This window comes from Dasypus novemcinctus, chromosome 3 (assembly GCF_030445035.2).
Source record: "Dasypus novemcinctus isolate mDasNov1 chromosome 3, mDasNov1.1.hap2, whole genome shotgun sequence".
Lineage (NCBI taxonomy): Eukaryota > Metazoa > Chordata > Mammalia > Cingulata > Dasypodidae > Dasypus > Dasypus novemcinctus.
Genome location: NC_080675.1, coordinates 136747456 through 136771957, shown reverse-complemented (window position 1 = coordinate 136771957; position 24502 = coordinate 136747456). Strand labels below are relative to the sequence as shown.

Below are 24502 nucleotides of genomic sequence, written 5' to 3'. Positions count from 1 at the left end.
AATTTGGCTTTGTTTTTACCACTTCCTATAAAAATCAGCCAAGAATCTAGAGAATGACAAGACAGCCATAGAGAAACCAAGGAAGTAACTGCCTAAGCTCAAGGCCACCTAAGCAAAGGGGGACAGATGGAGCCTTTACACCTCAAGGGAACCTCTAACAAAACATAAAATTAAAAAGATGTGTAGGAGTTCCCTGTGAGAAGAAACCTCCATTCCCCACTACCAGCAAATTATGAAAAAAAGCTGGAAAATTAAACTACATGTTCTCCACAGAATTCCCTTAACTCCACTCAGGAAGTACAAAGGGACAAGAGCAGGAGCAGAGCAGTATCATTTCCTGTCTAAAGACTTCTCTCTTCCTTAATGCAATTCAAGGAAACTTCAGAGACCCAGATGAGGGTCAGAGCTCCTGCTGTTCCTCAGAAAAACAATACCAAGACCTTTAAAGGTTTATACCATCACCAGAGCTATACAGCAATCTGATCAGAAAGAAAAATCTGGGAGAAATATAACTAAAAATGAACAAAAAAGTAAGAGCACCAGAAATGACCATACAACCAAATCTTGGAGTAAGGCTGGGGATGTGAACATTTTATTTCTGGGCAATCTAGAAATAATTTTGAATAATAAAGATAATGCTTTTACATCAAAAGATCAGAAGAGTTTTGTGAGAAACAGATCTTTGCAAGAAGACACATTCCTATCTCCAATTACCATAGATGTTAGGTTTGATTTTTAAACTTTCAATTTTTAAGATAAACTTTATCCCATTTTCACACTAAAGTCTTATCAATTTGGAAGTAACCCGTTTCTCAACTGTCAAAAAAAAATTAAATAAGGGAAAGACATACATAGAGAAGACAAAGGGAAATAGAAAATAATGGAAATTGTATGAATGGCTATTGTTTAAACTCAGATTACTGGGGTTCAGTAGTTCAACAAAACATCAAACAGATATATATCCATATATCATACAAGCTTTTTTCCTGCAGGCCTGAGGTAAAATGTATAAAGCCTTTTCAGAATGCTTGCAAAGAAAGAGTGGCCCTAGATCCTGAGGGTCGTTAAGCCAGCAACTCTGGCCTTCTTCAGGCTATTGGCAGAAGAAAGTTTTCATGCATGCAAAACAGCTGATAATTGTTAGAGCAACTTCATTTATACGTGATAGGGCAAATGAGATGATATATCAAAAAGCATTTAGGTAAACTACAGAGCACAATCGTGATATATGGGACGACCAGGTTGACAGCTGTGACATGACGATGAGGAGGACTGAGAGGCAGAAGTTTTCATTGATATCATAAGCCTCACAGAGGGAGGAAGCAGGGTCTGGTCTACGAAGACATTTCGCTTAAAACATACACACTCTTGGGCTTGTGCACCACACAGAGCCTCAGTTTCTTTAGCTACAAAATGAAGAACATGCTGACACATTTTAAGAAACCAACAAATAACCAATTTACCTTGGCCAGTTTGGGCCTCAGGTACCCGTTCCCGAATGACTCGACACGCATCATACACGGCTGTGGATGGTTCAAACTGCATGGTCTTCACCACATTGCAGTGGCGGACACAAATCTTTAATGACAGGGCCACCATTTTCCTTGATGACTTGAAGGCTATCCCTTAGAAGTTCTGGAAAACACAAAACAACAAATGCTGATACTCACAATCATTATCTGCCTTGAAGAAAAAAATGACAGACTCTGAATTAGCTTTAAAAACTAAAACAGCGATTAAATAGAATGCCTTAAAATGAAAAAAAAAATTTTAAAAATAGGTTCTGAAAATGTAAAAGACAGACAGCAGCCTACAGCCTAAAGGTTAACATTCCCACAGTGTGGTAAGGAGAATCCTTTGGAAAGACAGAGACACAGATGTTCACTAAACCTCCCTTTCATCTGTCCTCCGTCTTCTCTTTGGGGTTTCTGGAAGCGGGACCTCAGCAGTGGAATTTCCCAGGTTAACATCCTCAAGGCAAGCACCACAGAGCTGCAGACACCCATGGGAGTATCCTGAAGGTGCTCCTGTCAGAGCCACAGTACCACTGAGCTCCCTCCCCACCAACTTCAGGGGGAGGGGAGAATCATGAATGCTTTGTCCTGTGCTCCCCACAGAACTCCACCATACCACGTACCGGAACACATGGTTTCTACGCCCCGTTCCATCACTAAGAGACTATGCAAAATTGAACAAGTCACTTTGGCCATTCTGTGCCTCAATTTCCCAAATAAAGTATCATCAGCTCCGCATAATTCATGAGAGAATCATATGTAGACCAGTGCACAGCCGCCACTGAGGAGACCAGAGCAAACAATTTTAAACACCAAGTATTTCGGACAGCTTTACACTCTTTGGGAGTCCCAAAAAGAGGACATAAATCAATCCTTATTTGGTTAAGATAGTTTATTGGGAAATTTTGGTTCTCTTCTTTGGTTTTAGAAAATAAACAGGTTTAGGCTGGGTTTGAACTATTTCGTAAATGTCTTGTTTTCAAAACAGAAGTCCAGGGAAACTGATGTGGCTTAACCAATTGACCATATAGGAGGTCCAGGGTTCGATCCCCAGGCCTCCTGGTGAGGGCAAGCTGGCCCACACAGTGAGCTGGCCCACGCAGAGTGCTGGCCCACTTGGGAACACGGCTCCACACAGGAAAGCCACCCCTCACAGGAATGCTAGCCGACGCGGAGAGCTGGTGCAGCAAGACCACGCAACAAGAGACAGAGAGCAGGGAAGAGGATTTTGCTTAACTGACAGAGCATTGGCCTACCATATAGGAATACCAGGGTTCAAACCCAGGGCCTCATGACCTGTGTGGTGCACTGGCCCACGTGCAGTGCTGATGCGCTCAAGGAGTGTGACCCGCAAGGAGAGCTGCCCCGCGCAAATACAATAAGATGATGCAACAAAAAGAGACACAGATTCCTGGTGCCACTGAGAAGAATGCAAGCAGACACAGAAGAACACACAGTGAATGGACACAGAGAGCAGACAATGGGGGGGGAGGGGAGAGAAATAAATGAAAAATCATTTAAAAAAAAGACACAGAGGAAAGAAAATAAGATGGCATAACAGAACAGGGGAGCTGAGGTAGCACAAGGGAATAATAACCTCTCTCCCACTCCAGAAGGTCCCAGGGTCAATTCCCAGAGCCACCTAATGAGAATACAAGCAGACACAGAAGAATACACAGCAAATGGACACAGAAAGCAGACATGGGGAGGGGGTGCGGGATAAATGAAAAATTAAAAAAATAAAAATAAAACAGAAGTCCAACAATTTAGTGCATTTCCTAAGTTTGGTGGCATGTGGTTTATTTCAAGTATCTTTTCTATATCATGGCCAGAAACTTCCCACCTCACCCCACCCCCAACCCAAGCCAGCTTCTATCACTCATACACCTTGGGTACAAAAGGGAGGCAAAAAGAAAGTTCACTGCCCATTTTCCCTGGGCCTAAAGAACCAACACAGACTTAACCAGTTGTCTATCATCCTAGCTATCAAAACAAGGCACTTCACAGTTAGTAGCTAATAGAATCCTAGGGCAACATGGATAACATAAATCCATGGGAATTTCAAGCTCCCACTGCTTTTTTGTCTTTTAGTAGAGATAAGACAGGTAGTCAACCTCGACCTCAGCTCCCTTAACCCATTCTCCCACTTAAGAATGCAAGTGCTAAGAAGCAATAAGTTGGCCAAAAGGCAGAGAGGAGAACAGGCTCATCAGGCCCCAGACTATTGAGTGGGTACCTCAGGGGCATTGCTTCATAGCTTGTTTGATTGCTGGCTCCTTATACACAGGTCACTGGGCCACTTGGGCATGGGAAACATTTTTAGATGAATGCTCTGGTGTCCAGGGCAAGGTTTATATACACTTTCATGAAGCAACCATTCAGGCTATCCAACTTTAAGGTCATTCTGACCTCTGGCTACATCTTGAATGAATTCTGTCTGTGAAAATATTTTTTATTTGAGAAATGTCAAGGCATGCGGCTCAACAAACAACAGCAGTGTCCACTGGGCATCTGCCCAAAATGGTATTAATTTACTACAGCTTGGGTAGTGGTTGGATTGCTGACCAGGCAGGAGTTCAAAATATCTGACCATTTCCACCTACAATACTAAACCAATATACAAAAAGCTTCCCACACCTCTTTTTACAGGCATATTTAACCAACTAACTCCCCAGTTTTAGGAAATAAATTGTAAACTCTAGAGATAAATTGACAAATTTACTGTGACATAGACTGTTCCAGGCACTGGCTTGTCCCTGGAGATTGAAGAGAACTGAGGGGATTCCTGAACCCCTGAAATCCATGCATATAGCTGGTGGGAAGAGTCCGTGGAGAAGCCCCTGGCACTCGATGTCATCACGATAGCTGCAAACAAGATGCACCCGATGGGATAGTCAATCTCTTCTATTCCCTAAAAAAGGAAGTACTGTAGGTGGCACTGCATGAAGGCTGCACTCCCCAGGCTAATAATCGGGGCTTTTTAAAGAGAAATGAACGGTTTCTCTAGCAATGCAGAGAGATTCAATCAAAGGGAAAGACAGAGCTATGATAAGGGGCAAACAGCAGGACCATAAATGCAAGAGCTCAGAAGGACATGAGGACACACAGGAGAGCAAGGAGAGAGGCACAAAGAGAGTCTCAGAGAGCAGAGAGAGGCAGAGGGCCTTCAGGGCAGAGCAAGGCCCGAGAGGTGCAGAATCAGCGAGGAGTCCAGAGAAAGCAGTTAGGAGGCCGAAGGGTAGGAGACAAGTAGGAAAAATGTGACCGCTAAGGGAAGGGTCTGTTCAAAATAACTAGGAAAATGAAGAAACCCTTGACTGAGGAGGAGAAGCCTAGTAGAGGCACAGGTTTGGGGGTGAAAGATTTCTCGAGTGTGTTTGGGATGAATTAAGTGGAGAGGTAGAGAGTCAGATGCAAAGTTGGAGATCAAGTCTTCATATTTAAATCCTTGGAGGGAAGCGGATTTGGCTCGATGGACAGAGCGTCTGCCTACCACATGGGAGGTCCAGGGTTCAAACCCAGGGACTCCTGACCTGTGTGACGGGCTGGCCCACGTGCAGTGCTGATGCACACAGGGAGTGCTGTGCCACGCAGGGGTGTCCCCCAAGTAGGGGAGCCCCATGCGCAAGAAGTGCGCCCCTTAAGGAGAGCCGCCCAGCACGAAAAAAGTGCAGCCTTCCCAGGAATGGTGCCGCACACACAGAGAGCTGATGCAGCAAGATGATGCAACATAAAGAGACACAAATTCTGGGTGCTGCTGACAAGAATACAAGTGGACACAGAAGAACACACAGTGAATGGGCACAAAGAGCAGACAACTGGGGGCGCAGAGAAGGGGAGAGAAATAAATAAATAATAAATCTTTTTTAAAAAATCCTTGGAACTAGAAAGGCCACTTAGAGAATAAGCAAAAGCAAGAAGAGACCTGAGGGAGGAGACCCAAGAGAGGGTGGGTCCTAGAAGAAAGTGCATCAAGGGGGAGGGATGGGTCAGCTTTGCTAATTGCTGATCGTAGGTCAGGTAAAATGAGGACCTGAATCTGCCAAGGTGGGGGTCTCTTATAATAGAGATAAGAGTTCAGTGGAGGAGTGGGGCAGGAGCCTGGCTGGAGCAGGAGCTTCAGACCCCCTCCCCTAAGACCTGAAGGGAAGGGACAGAGGAACAGACTGATGTTTTTAAGGCTCCCCACCCACCCCTCCCCAAAAATAAATAAAAGCATTACCCAATGCTGCAAACTCCACACAAAGTATCTCTATAGACATGGTTTCCTCCTTACTATGGTCTGGAGACAGTCCCAGGAAACCAGGCCCTTCATGGAGACAGGCACCTCACCCTGCACACGTGTTGCTGCTGCCTGGGTCTGGGGAAGACTTGTTTCCTGGAAAGAGCACTGGTTGAGTAGACTGTGGTTCAGGATCAATCCCAGGCCTCCTGATCCCTTGGACCTCTGGTCCCATTACTTCCCCTCTTTCTGCCCTTGAGAGAGTAGGAAGCAAAGGCTCCCATGAAAGGAACTTTCCCAAAACACACAAGTCTTGGCCAACTATTTCCATTGGATCCCCATCTCCTCATTGCGGCATCTCACGAGGAAGCCCACCCAATGGAGACGGCGATCTTAGGTAGGGTAGATGTGCGCAAGAACCAGGAACACCAGAGGTTCATTACAGAATTCACTTTCTCGACTTTCCTACCACCCAAAAACAACTACTGCAAAAAGTATCACTATTACAACATAGGAAAGCATTATACAAAAAACAAAAAATAAAATCAAAACAACCAAACCAGTCATTCTTGAGAACTACGCCCTGGTCTAAGGCTAAAAGGCGCCAATTTTTTTTCTTACTCTTGGCTCTCTGTTTTATTATGACTCGGTTTTCCCAAGCATGAAACAAGACTAACAATTTACTTTATGGGAATGTTAAGAAAAAATACAAAATTTGCAAAAATGCTTTACAAACAATAAAATTCTATTGAAAGGCAAAAATATCATCATTACTATTACTATTCCAGATGATCATCCTCACTGGAAAACTTCAATGAGGTCTGAAGTGAAAATATGACAACTTAATCATCATCCCACTAAGCTGTTTCTTGTAAGTATTCCACTTACAATAGAATGAGATACTTGCAAAATGGGCACTCGCTGGAATTAAATATTCTAACTTATCCTTTGGCAAAATTAAAGTAGAATTAAAGAAATAGCAACCAACAAATGTCAGCTGAAGAAGAGTATGTATTTAACACTTGGAAGATGCCTCACTACACATCCACTAAAGCCCTGAGAAATGAGGCAGCTCAGAGAACACACCTAGATAAAGATTTAAGCTCCCTCTTCCCTGGTATGCTCTCAGGACAGCACAATGCCGGTACAGCCTGTACTGACCCTCACCTTCCCTTTTCTGTATCATAACCCCTCTGCTGATCCTGCCTTTCCAGACTCTTAATGGCACAGACTCTGAGCCTAGAAGAGATGATCAAGTTTTCTTTGCTCGGTTGGCTGCAAGAAAGCCCAGAGCCAAATTTGTGTACAGTTTCTTACAGTGTTGCCATAATCTAATCCCTTTCTCCGTCTTATGATTCTCTTCATAAACAGATTCTTTTGTCTTTTACCCTAATTTTAATGTACGCTACCTTATTGGATCTTTGTTCTTTTACCGCAAAAAGACAGGGTATAGATTCGTAAAACAGACGTTATTCTTCCTTTTCATAATCTCGTCTCATAACGCCTGATCATTTTTGCCTTGATTATATGTTTGAAGGTCAACTGGAGCAACACGAAAACACTCCTTGTGTGGCATCCATGTGTGGATGATGAGCCAATCAAACCAGTGGTAAAACCCAGACATTCTCCTCTTAAAATAAACATTTTTAGTCCCATGGAATTGTCAACAGCCCAGGATGATGGCACCAGCACAGGCTGGCCAGGCTAGGCCTGGCCCACCGGTGACAAACAAGCTCAGCTTCAGCCAAGGCCACTTCCCCTCAGAAACAAATGCCCATCATTGGTCAAGATGAGCAACTGCCCCTTGAAGATTTGCCCTGGTACATGAGGGCTGCAAAGTGCTCCAGCCCCACCCCTATCTACCAGAGGATGACCTTGTGATGGTTAATAACTGCAATTTGCCTTTGTCTCCTCCTCTGTAAAATGGGGACAATAATAGATCTACCTACCTATGAGGTTGCTGGAGAATTAAATGAATTAATATATAGGAAAGGTATATAGAAGGTACTAAGTTAGTGTTTGATATGATTAATATTAGTCATGGGATTGGTGAAACACTGGGAGCAGGGTACTCTATTCAGCCACCATCTGAGCAATGAAATCTGTTTTCCTGTTATCTTGTATCTATTATGCTCAAGTCTCTACAAAAGACTTAATGGGTGAATACAGACAAGAGTGTTGTCAATAATGGTGCTCACCATCTAGTAACTCTATGGATTTGTTTACTACACAGCGCCTATGTTCATCCTTATTAACTTATGCAACATACTTTTTCTAAAGATGAACCTATCTTAGAGATGAACCATGATGCTGGATATGTCTGTAAAGCAGGTGACTTCTAGAGACTTGGTGACTTGGCAGTCAGTCATTCTGATTCCCCCAATCCAAAAATAAATAGGAAGAGCTCAAGAGGAAAGGAATGCACGCTCTGGTATCATGATGGGTTCCTGCCCTGGGGCTTGTCCATGGATTCTGTCCAGGGGTAAATGATAGGAGCTGTGGGGAAAGGAGGTTGTCCAGGGGTATCGTGCCAGGCTGGGTCACCATGCCTCAGTGGGGTCCTGGAGCTCCCAGGTAAGAGAACTTACCACAATTCCCCAGACCGCTCTCTACCTTCAGTCACTGACTCTCCACTATGATCTACTGGGCGACACTGCACCCAATTGGGGATGGCTGCACCATCATGTTCTTTACATCTGTTCCCCTGGCAACAGGTAATATATAGCGTTCATCACATAACTGAATGCCAACATAAAATATGGGCACATATAAAGCTATCATATTTATGTTTTCATTTTAACCACCTGTGAAAAATTCTGTTTTCTCAAAGAAATGTCTGGGAAGGAAAGATAGAATACCTTCTCTCTACTCCTTACCTACTCCTCTGCAATGGAGGAAGAGAAGCAGCTGATCTGACAAGTAGGGATCCAGCATGTACCGGGGTGCCTCAAAAGGAAAAGCCAGGTTTCCACCCTGTCTTGCTCTCCCAGGCTGTCTGTGTCCCGATCTACTGGGGCTCACCGTGAACATCCAGACTCCATAGAGTGAGCAGACCAGGAATTTAGAGGTGTCTACTCTGGCAGCCTCTAGAAAGGTAAATCATGACAATCCTATGCCGGAGCCAGCCATCTTTAATTCAAGCAGGGGCCAGAAGCAGAGTAAACAGAGTGTCCCCTTTTGGTCGCATCTCCCATCTAGCTTTATCAGGGAGCCGAATTCTCAGGAAGTTACTAGACCTTCTCTAATAATCTTTCCAGCTAGTGAGAGCCCAGTGGGCAGGGCCTGAGTATCCTAGTCTCTCACATCCACAACTTGTAAGCGCTATAGCTGATGTTGAGCTCAGGGAAAATAGCAAGTGACCATAGCTGATGTGATTTTTAAACGTGGCTAGCATCCCACTTAGGAAATAACTGGGCTGATCATGTTCCCCCTTTGCAGTGAGAATGGAGTGACCAGAAAACCAGAGAACATTCATGCTAGAATCACTCTTCTCTTTCACAGTGGCATAAGAGGCCAGGACTATTATTTGACTTTGAACACTTCAACTAGAAATAACCATCTTATTAAAAGGTTAAGTATTAAATAAAGCACAGGAGAAATAGCCACCCACATTGGTGTGACTGGCAACAGGCAGGCACATCAATAAAAATTCGTTAAACCACAGGGCCACCACTGGATATTCTTGCCTGTTGCCAATATACCAGTAATAAGATTTACAAACTGTATGAGGAATAAATTCACCATTAGAGGTCCTTCTCCCTTACTGGACTCTGAGAGTAAGGACTGCACCATTATAACCTGGTCATGGTGCCCAGTATACCACAGACACTTAATTAAGGTTTGTGCAATTAATGTTTAATTCATGGATAGTTTTAAACGGATATTTTCTCCTAAATTATTCATCTGAGTATGAACAGAGGACAAGCATCCATTCCACCAAATTATTTCCACCTATCCACAACCTGTCCCAGAGACTCACCCTACAGGGGCTTACAAAATGAAGTTCTCCATCTTGGCACATGAGAAACTCACAGGAGAACTAAAGGCAGGTGATTCTGGGATTGACGCTCGATGAGGGCAGGGATCATGTGTACTGCACATCATTAAGCACCTGCCACAGAGAAGGGCTCAATACATACTTATTTAATGCATGAATGAGAAGGCAAGTCAGCATTCCTACTATCCCAAAGACAGTGCCTTCAATAGGGAATATGGAATGATGGAGAAAGACCTTTGATATTGTCTTCCATTTTCAGATGAGATTATAACTCTGAGATTATGAGAACTTCACAAGGTCACAGTGCTAGAAAACACAACCAGAACTTCCCACACTTTCACAATGAGCAGCACATGGTATCATTAGACCCTTCCAAGGATCTCTCCAACTCACCCTCCCATCTCCAAATAGCTCCTACACCAGCCTGGTACTGGCACCTGAAATTTCATCACTGAGTATACTATTGGGTCATAAAGATTTGTTCTCAGTTAAACATTATTTTAAATGTAGATATTGCATTTATCACCTATCACTGAACTTAGAAGCTCTGAGTAAGTTTCAGAACTTTTCAGACAAATTAGCTGAGAATTTCCCTTTATTAAAGACTATGTATGAGTAAAAGGAAATTGTGAGGGTGGAAGGAGAGTGTACTACAGAACAATCTAGAACTTTAGAACTGCTAACAGGGCAGGGAGCAGGGAAGTGAGAGAAAACATGCTGAAAGGAGCGGGAGTAGATATCCATGTTCTTCACTGCTTTATAATTTTTCTTAGAGTTGATTTTTAAGGTACACAGCATTTTGAAATGTATAAGCAATTACATTCAAACTCTAGCCCAAGGGCCAGGGCCCCCATCCACCACACAGCCTCATCCACCCACAACCCTTTTCCCATTTACACTGTGAAAACTCTCTTTACATCAACTAAACTGATATATTTATAGTCCCTGCAAAACTGCCTAATTATTTTAGCCTGTGTGAGCTCCTTCTGTCTGAAATGCACCGCCCTCCTCTTCAGTTCCTCAGTGTTACTTACTTTTCAAGGCCTAGGATCAAGCTTTGTTAATAAACTAGTCTTTCAAACCATTCCAGCCAGCAGGGATTTCTCTCCTCAATGCACTCATTTGTAATCCTAGCTCCAGCACCAACTCTCCTGGGATGAAGTCACTACAGAAACAAACATGAGATTCTATCACCTAATATTCATTTAACACTGAATAGTCCCATGGCACTTTCACATATGTCTTTTCATTTGATGTGCACATCAGACTAGATGTCTAGCCTAGAAAGTAAACTAGATTTTTTTTGGCAGCCCCATTTTACAGATAAAGACAGAGGATTCAGAAGGATAAGTGAATTCCTGGCATGTATGTGGAATATATTGTCGTTTTTTTCTGTCAGACCACTAAGAAGTCTGTTTTGGCTTCTCTAACTCACTGTTCATACACAGTTGCCAAGACCTGAATAAATCATCCATATATCTTAGTCTTCTTGGAGTGTACCTGTCAGTCATCCTATTTTCCTCCTCTTATAAGTTAAAAAAAAGGAAGAATGCTCTGAATTGAGCTCTGATTTGGAATTCTTTTATACCCTTACTCATTCAAATAAGTACAGCCTGTTTACAAAATTAGATATCATAAAAAAATAAAAGGTCAGGTGCAATAAAAATAGAAGAAAAATAAATAAAAGTGAAGGTCAAGACCAGGAAAAATTTGAATTATTTATCATTCATCTGGATAACTGGGAATAAACTTATCCCATTATTTGGTTTCTTAATATGACCTTTGGTGACAGACCTGTAAGATCCCAGGAAAGCAGATTCTCCAGGCTACTGTTAAGGCTGATAAACAAAAATTTTGTCACTAAGCCACACACTATTGTGTAGTTACAAATATACTAGGTTTTTCTTGGAAAAAAATGCAGAGCATTGTTCTACAACAATCTGGGAAAAAAAATAACAGCATTTCCAGGTAAACCTGGAAGAATGTGTGAAAAGCACTGCATATAAGTTCCCTTTCAAGTCCCCTCGTCATGCTTAATTTGATGCTAAAATAGCATTTTTACCACCACCCTCCAAGCAGTGAATCAAAAAGCAGCACACCCACAACATCATAAATCACTCAAACAGGCAGGTGCAATGTTTTGGCAAGGAGAAATTTTGAAGGGAGGGAGAGAGGAAAAAGAAAGAAAATTGAAACCCTGTTCTGAACCTCCCTTAACTAATGTTAATCCATTCACCACAAATAAGAAGACTATTTTCTGTAAAGACCAGACCTAAAAATCTGGCATATATTTGGAGAACTGAAACAAACCAAGAAACCTGACTAAATTTTAAGTCCAGAAGCACTGTATTTCTGGAGACTCAGAATCCAGAAGCAAATCATCAGAGCAGTCCATCCAGTGTTCTCACACCAGATTAGATTTTCCAAGGGATCCCTATTTCTTATGCCCATTCATTCCAGATTATTCCATTGTATACTTAAAATTTTGAATGTTTCAGTTAAACTATAGCTTGTAATATCCTGATCTCAGGCTGAGAAACCATGAAGTACAGCACTCTAAGGGAACAAAAATCCTTGTTGTAACTTCCCCCATTCTCCTGAATATAAGTAGTAATAATAATAATAAATGCATATATTTTTAAATTTTAACTAAATTATAATAGTAGCTAGCCTTTATAAGTGAGTATGTGCCTGGCACAATTTTAAGCACATTTTATAGGTCAAGTCGCTGAATTATCAAAATAATTCCTTGCTAAGGAGAGACTTTTCTTAGCAGAGGTCACTGAGCTGGGGGCTCTGCCTCCTAATGTGTGCCCATTTAAAACCAAAAGGAAACAGCAAGAAATAAATATAGTGTTTGTTTTAGGAGAGAAATTTGGGTGAAATGTTTATTATTAATAATGTTTTTCTTATTAAAAAATTTTATTTACCCCAAATAAATCAGGCTTAAAAGAAATTATGCCTCATAAATAATGAACAAACACAGGAGGAAGAGATTTTAAACCAGGTCTATCTGAATCCAGACTTCCATGGCCCCCTCACCCCATGCCAAGATAAGCACTGCTAATGTTTTGATACACCTCCTTCCAGTCCCTGTGCAAATTTTAGGTAGTTGGGATGACACATATCTATTATTCTATATTCTAATATTTCCTCCATTCTAACTACATCACAACCACTTCCCATCAATATTGCAAGCTCTTTAAAAACAATGGTGTTAATAATATATAATATTGCAAGGCAAGCCCCATAATTTACTTGGCTGTATCTTTACAGCTACTTACAAGTTTTCACTGTTATAAACAAGATTGCAATAAGGATTTTTCTATTTAAAACCTCCTCTGTTTTTTATTTCAGATTTTTTCTGAAAGCAGCAACCCAGAAGATATCAAGACAAAAGAAATAATAAAATCTTAATGTACAGATATCAGCAGTTCGATTTATGGGTTAACAAAATGAATATGCATTAACAACTGGGAAGGCCAAAAATCAATCCAGGTTTTATAGTTCAATCTAACTCCACAGAACGATCCTACTATCAGGGGCTCAGGCTGAAAGGAACCATATCAAGAGATAGAGATGACAAAGGAACAAGGGGGGGTGGGTGGGAATCTGGCATGGGCAATAAACCAGATATACTGAAAAAAGCCAGAGCAAAGATAGATGTTGAGCATAAATCTTAAAATACACTGCAAAGAGCAGAAATGACAAATAGAAGAAGAAAGGATTGGACTAGAATTTACAAAAGAAAATAGCATGGACATGTACAGGAAAAACGGATGCTCTGCTTTCTGTAAGTTTCTAGAACTACCTAGCAGATTGAACCAGAATTACAAAAAGGATGTTAACTAAATTGAAGGGCTCTGATGGGGTATCATTTTCCTATACTTCATAAAGTAAAACTAGATCAAAACTCTTGCTAATTTCATTGTGAGTTATGGATAAGATTTTCATTTCCCAGTGATTGAAAAAATCATATTTAAGCCTATATACATAAATAATACTTCAACAAGAGCACATTAGAGAAACAAATATGCGCGGTGACATGAAACAACCTCTCCACAGTAAATCTTTCCTAAACATACCTAAACAATTAATGGAAAATAGTGTCACATGTATTATATCTTCACAACCTGGACTTGTTCTTGAAAAATAAATTCAAAAACAAATATGAAACTTAAGATAAAGCTGTAAACACAACAGAATAAATGCCAAGACCAGTCAAGAAAGTAGGCAACAAAAGACAACCTTCCTAAAGAAATGGCAAGCCTAAAGAATTCCCCAACTTTGAAAGTGCCCACGTATCCTCTATAGGAATTGCTTTACATCTGTCGGTATTAGTTGATATCTCTCTTGTCCTTCAACAGAGCACCTAACTTGGGCTAAAAATTGTTCATTTATTATTTTAATTCATAGTTTTCCTAAACGTAGTTCTTTTGACATAAGTTGACTAAGAGTATAGTAAAATATATGTAATAATCTGTGGGGAAATCAGTAAATGCAGGCAAAAGTGTAGGGTTAAGTATAGGAAAGGCATAAGCATAGTCTACCCAAAATCACAAAGCTAGTGAGAGATGGGTAGGATCTAACCCATCTGCTCTAGGGTCTACTGCCCTTCTATAACCAGAGTGTACTGCACCATCCCCCAAAACTACATCACAGCATTGCTTGTGATTTTTGCAATAGTACGACTGAAGCAGTGTAGAACCTAGGGTTCTTACAGACAAAAATGCAAGACACTGTGCAAGAACTTTATTGGCGTGGTAGAACCATAGTTTTTTTTTGCTTTGGTTTATTTTGACTTTGGTAAAATTTGTCTAATGAACTAAACATTTTTTCCCACAAATTAAATATATAAATTCAACTACAACTCAAGACCACTCTCAATTATTCTAATTCTGATGAAACTAAAAGCGTTTTTTTCTTGTACAATCATCCCCTCCATTGTATAAAAAGGGAGAAGAAGAACCTCAAGTCTTTGTATGTCAGATAATTAATAAAATATTCCATTCCTCAACTGATTCATTTTCACAATCTTCTGCAGAATCTCCCCCACATTAAACACAACCACCTCAATTTGTGGACACAAATATCTATGACTAAAATGTCTCATGAACACAGTAAGAATCAAGATTCATATTTCCAGGCAAGGGTGAAAACAAGAGAAAGGGAACGGTAACTGGTCAGTCAATAACTCAGTCATGCAATGCATACTGGACAAGATACTGTGTGACGCACTTCGGAGGAATAAGCAAGATGCAGCAAGGCTGAGCCACGGCACACCTATCCCACACACAGGAAGAGAAGAGCACTCCCAGGCGGTAACCAAGGAGTTCTGAAGAAGCAGACATAATGACAAGGGGACTAGGAGTAATTCTTCATAGGAGGAAGAGACAATTTTGGGATGTCAGTTAAGAAAGACCTCAAGCTAGAGATGAGATATAAGTTCAGTCTTAAAGCATGTGGACCAGACTCGGATGGGGAGAAGGGCAGTGTAATGGCATAAAAGAAATTATATTTGGAGCCTCTTCATCCTGCTTGACTTAGTCGTAAGTTTCCCTTTGAGCAACCATTCCAGTTAGTCCAGCCCTGGGCGTAAGCACAACGGGCAGGGTCTGTGCCTCCATTCAGTTTGGATAATAAGAGCTACCCTTAGCTTCTCCAAATGGCCCCTACTGCTTCTTCTCTGAGAACTGCCCCTTGCCCTTTTGTACCACACAATTTACTAGAGAGGCCTGTATCTCCCTTTGGCTTGGATAATAAGCTGCCTTCAGCATCTCCAAACTGCCCTGGCCACATCTGCTTTTTGTGCCGTATAGTTTGAAACTCCCAATCCCCAGTATCCATGGGAAAGCCCTGCCCTTCCCCTTTGAGTCACAAAAAAGGCAAGGAGGACCCTCCCCTCCATGGACTCTCACAGGAGCCCAGGTTAGGTAGGCCAGGGGCCCCTGCACTCCCTCATTCTCCTCTCTCCCCTTGCAGGGCCTTTGATCTAACAGAGCTGTCCTTTCACTCATTCATTCTCAGCTGGCTGGGTATCTGTTATTGCACATCATCATCCAAAGAACTGCAAATAACATCCAAACAAGCAGTCGGGTGAAGGTCGTCCTCTTCTGCCCCTGGCCAAGTTCTACTCTTTGCTGAAGGCTCAGTTTACCGGCCCTTCTCTATTCCTTTCTCCAACAGTTCTCACCACCCAGGACTTTGCGACCACTGGACTCCAGGGCCAGCTCAGACCCTGGCAGAGTCGGAATGAATGAGTCACCGTGTCCTACCTGCTTCCATCAGGTAACTGTGAGCTCCTTGAGGACCCACAACTATTTATTATCCGCGGCGCCTGACAAATTCTCAACAAGTATCTAATGAAAGTGGATGCAACTGATCAATCTGATTTCTTTCCTTTTTATTACAGAGTAACAAGCATCAGAAGGAAAACTGCAACTCTGTTAAGAAATCAGGCCAGTTCCTTCAGGGAACCATTCAATAAAGGTTTGAAAAGATTTATATTATCTTAATAATTGCTGCCATCTATCAGGGACTTTAAAGTCTATTCCAGCCACTGTCTTAACTAATATTGAGATAAACCACTTTATGGAGAAAGCAAAGGGTTTAGAGTTAAACCCCTGAGTCTGAGTGGCAGTGCCACCACTAGGGGCTGTTGAACTTGCGGGAGTTACTACATTCTCTGAGTCTCGGCTTCTTCAAAATTCACATAAGACAACATATAGGAAAGAACTCATTTGAAAAGTCTAACTTCAATGTTAGTTGTTACTGTCATTACTACTCTCTTAATATGCACTGCTTGGATAAAAACAGAGAAACTATGGAATTCTAAAAGGTATTCCTTCATCCAAAAAAGATACAAAGTGACAGATACCAGGCTGGTGGGGAGGATAGGATAATGGCTCTTCACTAAGAACAACTTTCTTTCTTTCTTTTTTTTTTTTTTTTTTTAAGATTTCTTTTTCCCCTCCCCCTCCCCCACCCTGCTGTGTTTTTTGCTGTCTGTGTCCATTTGCTGTGTGATCGTCTGTATCTATTTCTCTTTTTTGTCTTCACATCTTTCTCCTCTAGGATTCAGAGGGATTAGATCCTGGGGAACTCTGATATGGAGAGAGGTTGCCTGTCAATCGCGCCACCTCAGTTCCTGGTCTCCACTGCGCTTTGCTTTGACTCTCTCCTTCGGCTCCTTTTTTGCTGTGTCATCATCTTGCTGTGTGACTCACTTGTGCGGGCACTGGCTCACCACATGGGCACTGGCTCACCAGGCACACAGCTCATTGCAAGGGCACTGGCTCACAGTGCAGGCATGCCTTCTCTTCTTCTTTTTCACCAGGAGCCCCCAGGGATTGAACTTGGGTCCTCCCATTTGGTAGGCAGAGGCCTTACCACTTGAGCCACATCCGCTTCCCAAGAACCATGTTCTTAATATGTCCTCCTTGTGAGATCATTTACTTTTTCCTTGCACCAAAGTGGTTTCTGGAATAATTTATGGCTTAAGTTTCAGAGGAAAAAAATAAGTAAAATAACACCATAAACCAGGGAGGTGATGTAGCTACTCCAGTTCTAAAATCTGACGCAAAATTGAATATGGGGGTCAGCGCACGCGTGCACACTGGGTTTCAGTCCCGAGTCTAGCTCTCGCTATGGCATGAAGCCAACTCTACCTTCAAAAGAAAGTATAGAAAATGTTTGTTTTTAAGACTGCTTGTTTCTTAACAAAATGTTTGTTTCTTAATAAATTTACCCATTTGTTCATTTGTTCACCCACATGTAGTCACTGAGCACTGTTTCCTGACTTAAATAAGGACATACTGAGCAAACTCTCTTAAGAATTCACATACTGAGTCCCATTATTTCCATTATTTGTCGCAAAGTCCTCCTGGCACTCCACCCTTTAATTCTATCTAAGGATGGCCATAAGGATCTAGACACATACAAGCTCAGTTTTCTTCATTATTTTCCGTTTACCTCAACTTTTTCAGGGTCCTGATTTTTTTTCATGACCCCCAGGTTTCAAAAAGATTTTATTTACCCCCAAACTGCATGCACTTACACTGATCAAGTTTCCATTTTTTAGTCACTATTACAGATCAGCATGTATAATAACCACTACCTCCCAACTGGGCTGCTAGAATGCCAGCAAATAAAAGAGCCCAGCTTTCCCTTAGCCTGACTGCCTAGTTTCAGGATTTCTGAAATACAGAAAATATACTCAAGGTCCTCCAGGCAAGGAAGCCCTGCTTTGCTTCCTTGTCTTACGCCTTGATCCCAGCCCACGACTTCCTAACCAAGAACCCTACTAGGGCAACATCCATGCTTCCTGCCAGGCCTCCTCCCTCCCCAAGAAAGGCAGCTGAGCCCCTTCTGCAGACGGGTACTGGGCTGTTCAGAGGGTTTCTATCCATTATCGTGGTGTCAAGCTGGGAGCACTGGCAGCACAATCCCAGGCAGACGTGGATGAAGTCAGGACTGGGAGAGAGGAGGCATAAGGGAAACATGAAAAACCAGGACCAGAAAGGGATGGTGATATGGTGATATGGCTTGAACTGCAAGTCCCACAGAAGATATGTTGAAGTCCTAAGCCCCAATACCTGTGAACGTGACCTTATTTGGAAATAGGGTCTTTGCAGATATAATCTGTTAACAGGAAGTTAGACTAAATTAGGGTGCACCTTCAATCCAGTATGACCGGTGGCCTTCTAAGAAAAGAAGAGGCATAAAAACAAGGGAGATGGTCCAGAGGCAGAGACTGGAGTGAGGCAGCTACAAGCCATGGAACATCAAGGCTGCCCACCAACACCAGATGAAGAGGCAAGAAAGGATTCCTCCACCAGAGCCTTCAGAGAGCTCATGGCCTTGCCGACATCTTGAGCTGCTGTTTCTGGTATTTTGTTACAGCAGTCCTAAGAAACTCATACAGATGGGAGGTCTTGGGACACACAGGAGGTAAAGCTAAAAGACATTTGGCCTCTTGGGAGCCTTCAATTGCTGCATCCATGTTTCCCCTGTTAGGGATGAAGACAGGCTGCCTAAATATTCCAATGCAAAAAGCTATTTATTATTATAATGAAAAATCCTTTTTCCTCTTTTTTCCCCACTTTTCTTTTGAAAGACATCTAGAAAATTTACAAAGGAAAAAAATGTCTCCATTTTTTTCCCCTCAGTGGTGAATCTCTCTGTGAACCACTTTGAATGTCAAAAGAAAAACACATCTTATCGGGAAAATATAAATATTTATAGACAGCATTACTCCATCACTCCTGAAATGTTAAATGAGGCCACATTTCTCCATTCCCTTCTTTATTGATTTAGTTAGGTGGTACATAATAATCAGAAAACCAAAAATATAACAGTGGAACACAAGTCACCAGGTCATACATCAAATAAATGTACAGCAAAACATATTCATTGAATCTCTTTGTCATGTGTACCCAGAGGGCAGTAACAGAAACAAGAAATCGATGTTAAAAACAAATCCAGCCTCAGCCCACTGGGAGAGCGGCTGCTCAAGTACCTTCTTCTGTTATGAAGTATCTCCAAGTGCGTGAAATTTCTCCTCTAAGACCTACAGTCCTAGGGTTAAAACGTCCCACCAATGGGACTACGGAGCCAGTGGACACAGTGGGATGGATTACAAAACAAAAGTCCCATAGGTTCAAGTCCTCACTCAGCTTGAAAACTGTTTGGGTGACCCTCTTCAACTTTCTGGCCCTCTGTTAAACTACATAATTTCTAAGGTCCTTCCAGGTCTTTTGCTGGGTCCTCCTGGCACCTAAAATCTGCCTCTACCTACTTGACCTGTCCTATCTCCAAGTGATAGCAAACCTGAGAAAAATCAGAAACTTATGATTAGCCACTGCCAGGTTACCACACTTTTCCAATAGTTATGAAGACCTCACTGTATTATCACTTAGTTCTATCAGTTTTTAAAACTCAGCAATAGTGTTCCCTTAACTTTTACTAAATGAAGAATGTGGGAGGGGAAAGGCTAGGGAATTCCAAACGCAAGATTAGTTTAGGAGTGGTGAAAAATGATAGCAAATGAACTATTCTGATGGATCTGAAATTACTTTCAATTATTGTAGAAACCTGTGTTTTTGAGCAGTAATTGGGGTAGGTCTTAGTATTTGATGATTTTCTTTTTTTTAAAGATATATTTTATTTATTTAATCCCCGCCCCTCTCACTGTTTGCACTCGCTGTCTGCTCGTCTTCTCTTTGAGAGAGACACTCAATCCCTTGAGCCACTGCTGCTCCCTGCTTTGCTCTCTCTCTCACTGTTTCCTCTTTGTGTCTCCTTGGTTGTCTCATCTTGTTGCATTAGTTCACTGAGCCAGCCCATGATGCCAGCTCACTGTCTTACTCATCTTCTCCAGAAGGCACTGGGAACCAAACCCAGGACCTCCCATTATGTAGGCAGGAACTCAATTGCTTGAGCCACATCCACTTCCCACTTGACGATTTTCAAATGACTAGTCAAGTAACAGGAAAACTTATCCTCAAACCAAAAAAAAAAAAAAAAAAATCAATTAAATGAAGAGTTATTCGACACCAGTGAGAAGACCTGGAGTTTACTAGGTCCTAGAGGGGAATAAAGACTAGTTATCCTAACTGGTTTTTAAACAGCATGATAGGCTCCCAGAATTATTTTGTCCCCATGAACTCCATATTTACCTTTCACTGGAAGTTATATTCACAAGAAAAATGGAGAAAAGCAAAATGTACCAAAGAATTTACATTTAGGAATATGTAAGGATGTATAGAAAATATACAAAATCAGCATATGTTATTCTCAATGGAACAAACATTTATTAACATCTGCTCCAGGCTAGGCTCTTGTAAAAACAAAACAAAATTTGGAGAGTTCATCACTTAGTCTCTTATGGAGCAGCCTCAGAATGTCAGAATGACTTCAGAAAATGCCTAATGGTGGGGGGGGGGGGACACAAAATTAACAGATATGGACACAGAAGGATCACCCCAAAATATAAAGTTTTAATACTGAATATCAACAGCTGGTAATATCAAGAAACCTCCCCTGAAGGCCAGTTCAGGATTCTTCTCTCAGGAGAGGAATCATCTTGGTCATCTTGGAATCAGAATAATCTCAGAAACTGTTAAACATGGTTGATATGAAAGCACCATCTCACAGCTAGGACCACCATTCACTGATAATGCATTATGTGCCATGCATACCTAAAATTTTCTTCCTTTTACCCCATCCAAGGACCACGTGAGATAAGTGACATCTAGGAAGTGATAGCACCTAAATGTGGTCCACCAGATGCCACCATGTCAAATTTCTGATATGAACAATGAAAATTGAGAATCACACCATCACATACATAAGCCTCCAGGATTGTCCAAGGAAGGCTTGCAGGTATCAGGGCAGGGAATTCCTGGATTGGAAGACGGTGCAATGGAATATCATAATCTTATGACCAAATCCTGTAAAGTCTTCCAGGACCCTCTGCTCTGATTCTACAAGCAAAAAGCAGTCCTCTGTTCTAGTATCCAAAGGGGCTACCAAAAGAAAACTTGTCTCAAGAAAGCCCTCTCTGAAAGAGCAGATCTTTCTCTTGCTTTACATCTACTTAATCACAACAAAGGTTCCATGAACAAAGGTTTATGGAAGGGATTCTCAATATCCCATTTATGTTGGCTGACCAACTTTCTTTCCCCATGCACAGGAACACTCAACTCATCTTCTTATCCTTAATTATGATCTTAATTATGAGGATCAATTGCCAAGACTTAACTGTGAAAAATCTCTCTTTTAGCATATACAGAAAAGTACAAGGTCTTTACCAAAATTCACTCATGCTTACAATACTCCCATTTAATTCAATACTTACTGAAGGTCTATTGCAACAATGTTCCAAGCTAAGAAGTAATATTATTTCAATGTTTGCTCCTGTTTCAATGGCATTATCAAATTGAGATTTTGCCTATACAAGGTACCCCAGAATTACAATGCAGTGAAACCTGAATCTGCTTTAAAAAGCCAAAGCAACCTCAGTGAGTACATGACTAGTTTCAAAACTACAATCATTTTGGTTTTACCCCAAAATTATACAGTGAATTATTAGCAAAAGAGAAAGAAAATTATGGTGATCACATTGTTACCAAGACTAAATAACTGTAACATGAGATTTAAATAGAGCAATGACTATCAATTAATGTCATTGTTAATCTTAAATTTCTTGGTGTAAAGAATGTAAGTATGCAAATACAATTATGCAATTGTGATTTCTATATCAATAGGTTATAGAAAATGAGAATGTTCATTTTCCATGTTAACAGTCCATGTGATTTCAAGCTTTTAAAATTTTTTCTCTATTGAAAAGTAAAGTCATAGCACAATTAGAATGTTAATGGATTAAATTCTAATGCTAAACACTTCAAAACTCCACATGATACAAGGCACTGGAAAACACAGCAAGATCCCTACCTGGAAAGAATTAAGAGAGGAAAATAAGCAAGGTGAAAATTGCCTACTAAATATCAATCATTCTGGAAGTATTAACAATTAGGAAAGGCAAAGAAAATTAATGTACTTGATACTGAATAATAACCAATTTTTAAAACTCAAAGAAATAAAGGTAATTCTGGAATAGCTAAGAGGCAAAACTGATAATATGCAGGCAGTATGGCTCTTTCTTTTTTTAAAAAACACATGATATACAAAACAGTACAACTTCTGCATTAGCCTCTAAAAAACACAAGCCAATGTTTTTCAATGTGATTCTATACATGACCAGCCTCTGTCTGACTGTCTCAAGGATAATTGCAACTATTAAATATTATTCTATGAATATATAATAAAAGCAGAAATAAAGACTTTGCTTACCTAATCCCCTCCTTGGCTGGCTCCCCAAAACTCACCAATTCCCTCTATCAGGAAGGACAAAGATACAAGAAGACAGAAATGACACACCCATAAATTTCTCCTCATGATTAAACCAGCTGAGGTATTTGGGGTATAACTTCACCATACCAAAAGGCAGAATGATACAGACATTTCCATACCGAACCTTCCTTCCTGCACGAAGAAGAGGATGGAACATCCCCTTAAGAATTCTCTTTTGCTAAGAAACAAAATGGTCTAAATACTAGAACTGCATCAGCCTTCAGTGATAATGAAATTTTAAAAGGGATGTGTAATAAAGGCGTGGCTAGCTTAAAACAGGATGTTCCTTGATTCTTTTACCACCAGGGCTTACCTTAATTCTTCCTCTCAACCCCCAAAGTATGTCCACAATCCTATTTTAGTAGGGCAGAGTTTAAAATACTTACGTTAATATAATTGAATACCTGCCAAGAGGCAACATTTATATTCATCCTTGTGCCAAAACTATCTCCCAACTACATTCCTCCAGCATTTTTCCTCCCTGTGTCCACTGTCCAGCATTAAGCCCCCTTCATGACATCTATAGCTTCATCAATTTCACACCAGTGGATCCAATAACTGATCCAATTAAAAGCTCATAATTCTAACTTCACATATAGGATCACATGGGCCTTTAAGAGCTGTGTGTCCTTGGACAGGCATTTACTGTCTTGTTTCCCCTGTCTGTAAAACAAGTGGCAAGAACCAGGTGGCCTCACAGTGGCCTTCTAGCATCCAGTGCCACACATCTAGGGGTGCATCCACACTGTCCGTCTGCCTGCAGCAGGGAAAAAGCTATTTTCATTCTCAGGATGTGGTATTCAGTTGTCTCAGGGGATCTGGGGTTTTATAATTAGGGAAGAACACAATGAAGGACAAGAGTGAGTTGTTCATTTACTTCCCACATTCAAGTCAAAAGTTCTTTGGCCTGCTAGGTCTTTGATTATATGTAATCTTCCAGGGGACCACAGACTGGGTCTTGGCAGATATCAGTAAACTACTTACATTATTATTCCAGGCAAAGTAGACCTTTACATCTATTCTTTTTTTAAAAAATTTTGCTTCAATGAATGAAAAGCATTTATTTGTTCAATAAATGAAAAGCAACCAAAATAATTATTTGTATTTTCCTAAGCCACAGAGAACACAATTCTTGCCAGCAAGAGATAGAATTGACACTTCAAAAAATTGAGAGTAATTCTGAAAGCCTCAAGTGCATGACTACTGCCTATTAAAATGTCTTATATGTATGTACGTGTATGTGTTAAGTCCTTACATGTACTCTTATATGACCTGTCATCCAAAGCACTGGAAAATCATTGGGATTAATGGTCTAAAGTCAAGGGGTGTAGGAAGATACATGCTCTCTAATTCATCTTCTGGCACCTGGGACAATGTGATATCTGCCTATTATTAGGTCTGAACGCAAATGGATTTCCCAGTGAACTCAGGACCTACACTCCCTGTAGCCTAGCTGTACCCTTCCTCTCTCTACTGCACATTCACACATGAATGGGCCTGTAATCCTTCCTCCAGGATCCATTCCCATCTGCCCCTCAGATCTCCTCTGCACAGCAAACTGACATCACCAGAGCACAGTCTGAAAGCCAGGCTGGCAACATGGAAGCTCAGAACTGGCTGGATTTGAAAGGGAGTCTTATTCTCTAAAAAGACAGGTGACCTCGTTTAAAATTCCTCCCTGCCCATCAACCCCAGCCGTGACCCCTAATCATCCCCCTCTCCAAGTATATGCTGTGAGAGTTCCTGCCCCTGCCCTTGCCAGGGAACAAGACTAGCTGTTTCCAGCAGCTGCTGCCTTCCAACAGAAGGGATGCTGAATCCTCTAAGACAACCTAATGGTGATAAACATTTCCACCT

General features: G+C 41.2%; 1 protein-coding gene across 11 annotated transcripts in view; it reads right to left on the bottom strand.

The window, feature by feature from the left end:
- TLN2 (talin 2) overlaps positions 1-24502 on the bottom strand; it is a 476435-nt gene that overhangs the window by 209973 nt on the left and 241960 nt on the right. For all 11 annotated transcript variants that reach the window (XM_058294297.2, XM_058294301.2, XM_058294305.1 and 8 more), the window contains one exon: positions 1464-1635. In XM_058294297.2, the coding sequence (XP_058150280.1) occupies positions 1464-1599 (136 nt within the window). In that variant the 5' untranslated portion in view covers positions 1600-1635. The remainder of the gene's footprint in view (positions 1-1463; positions 1636-24502) is intronic.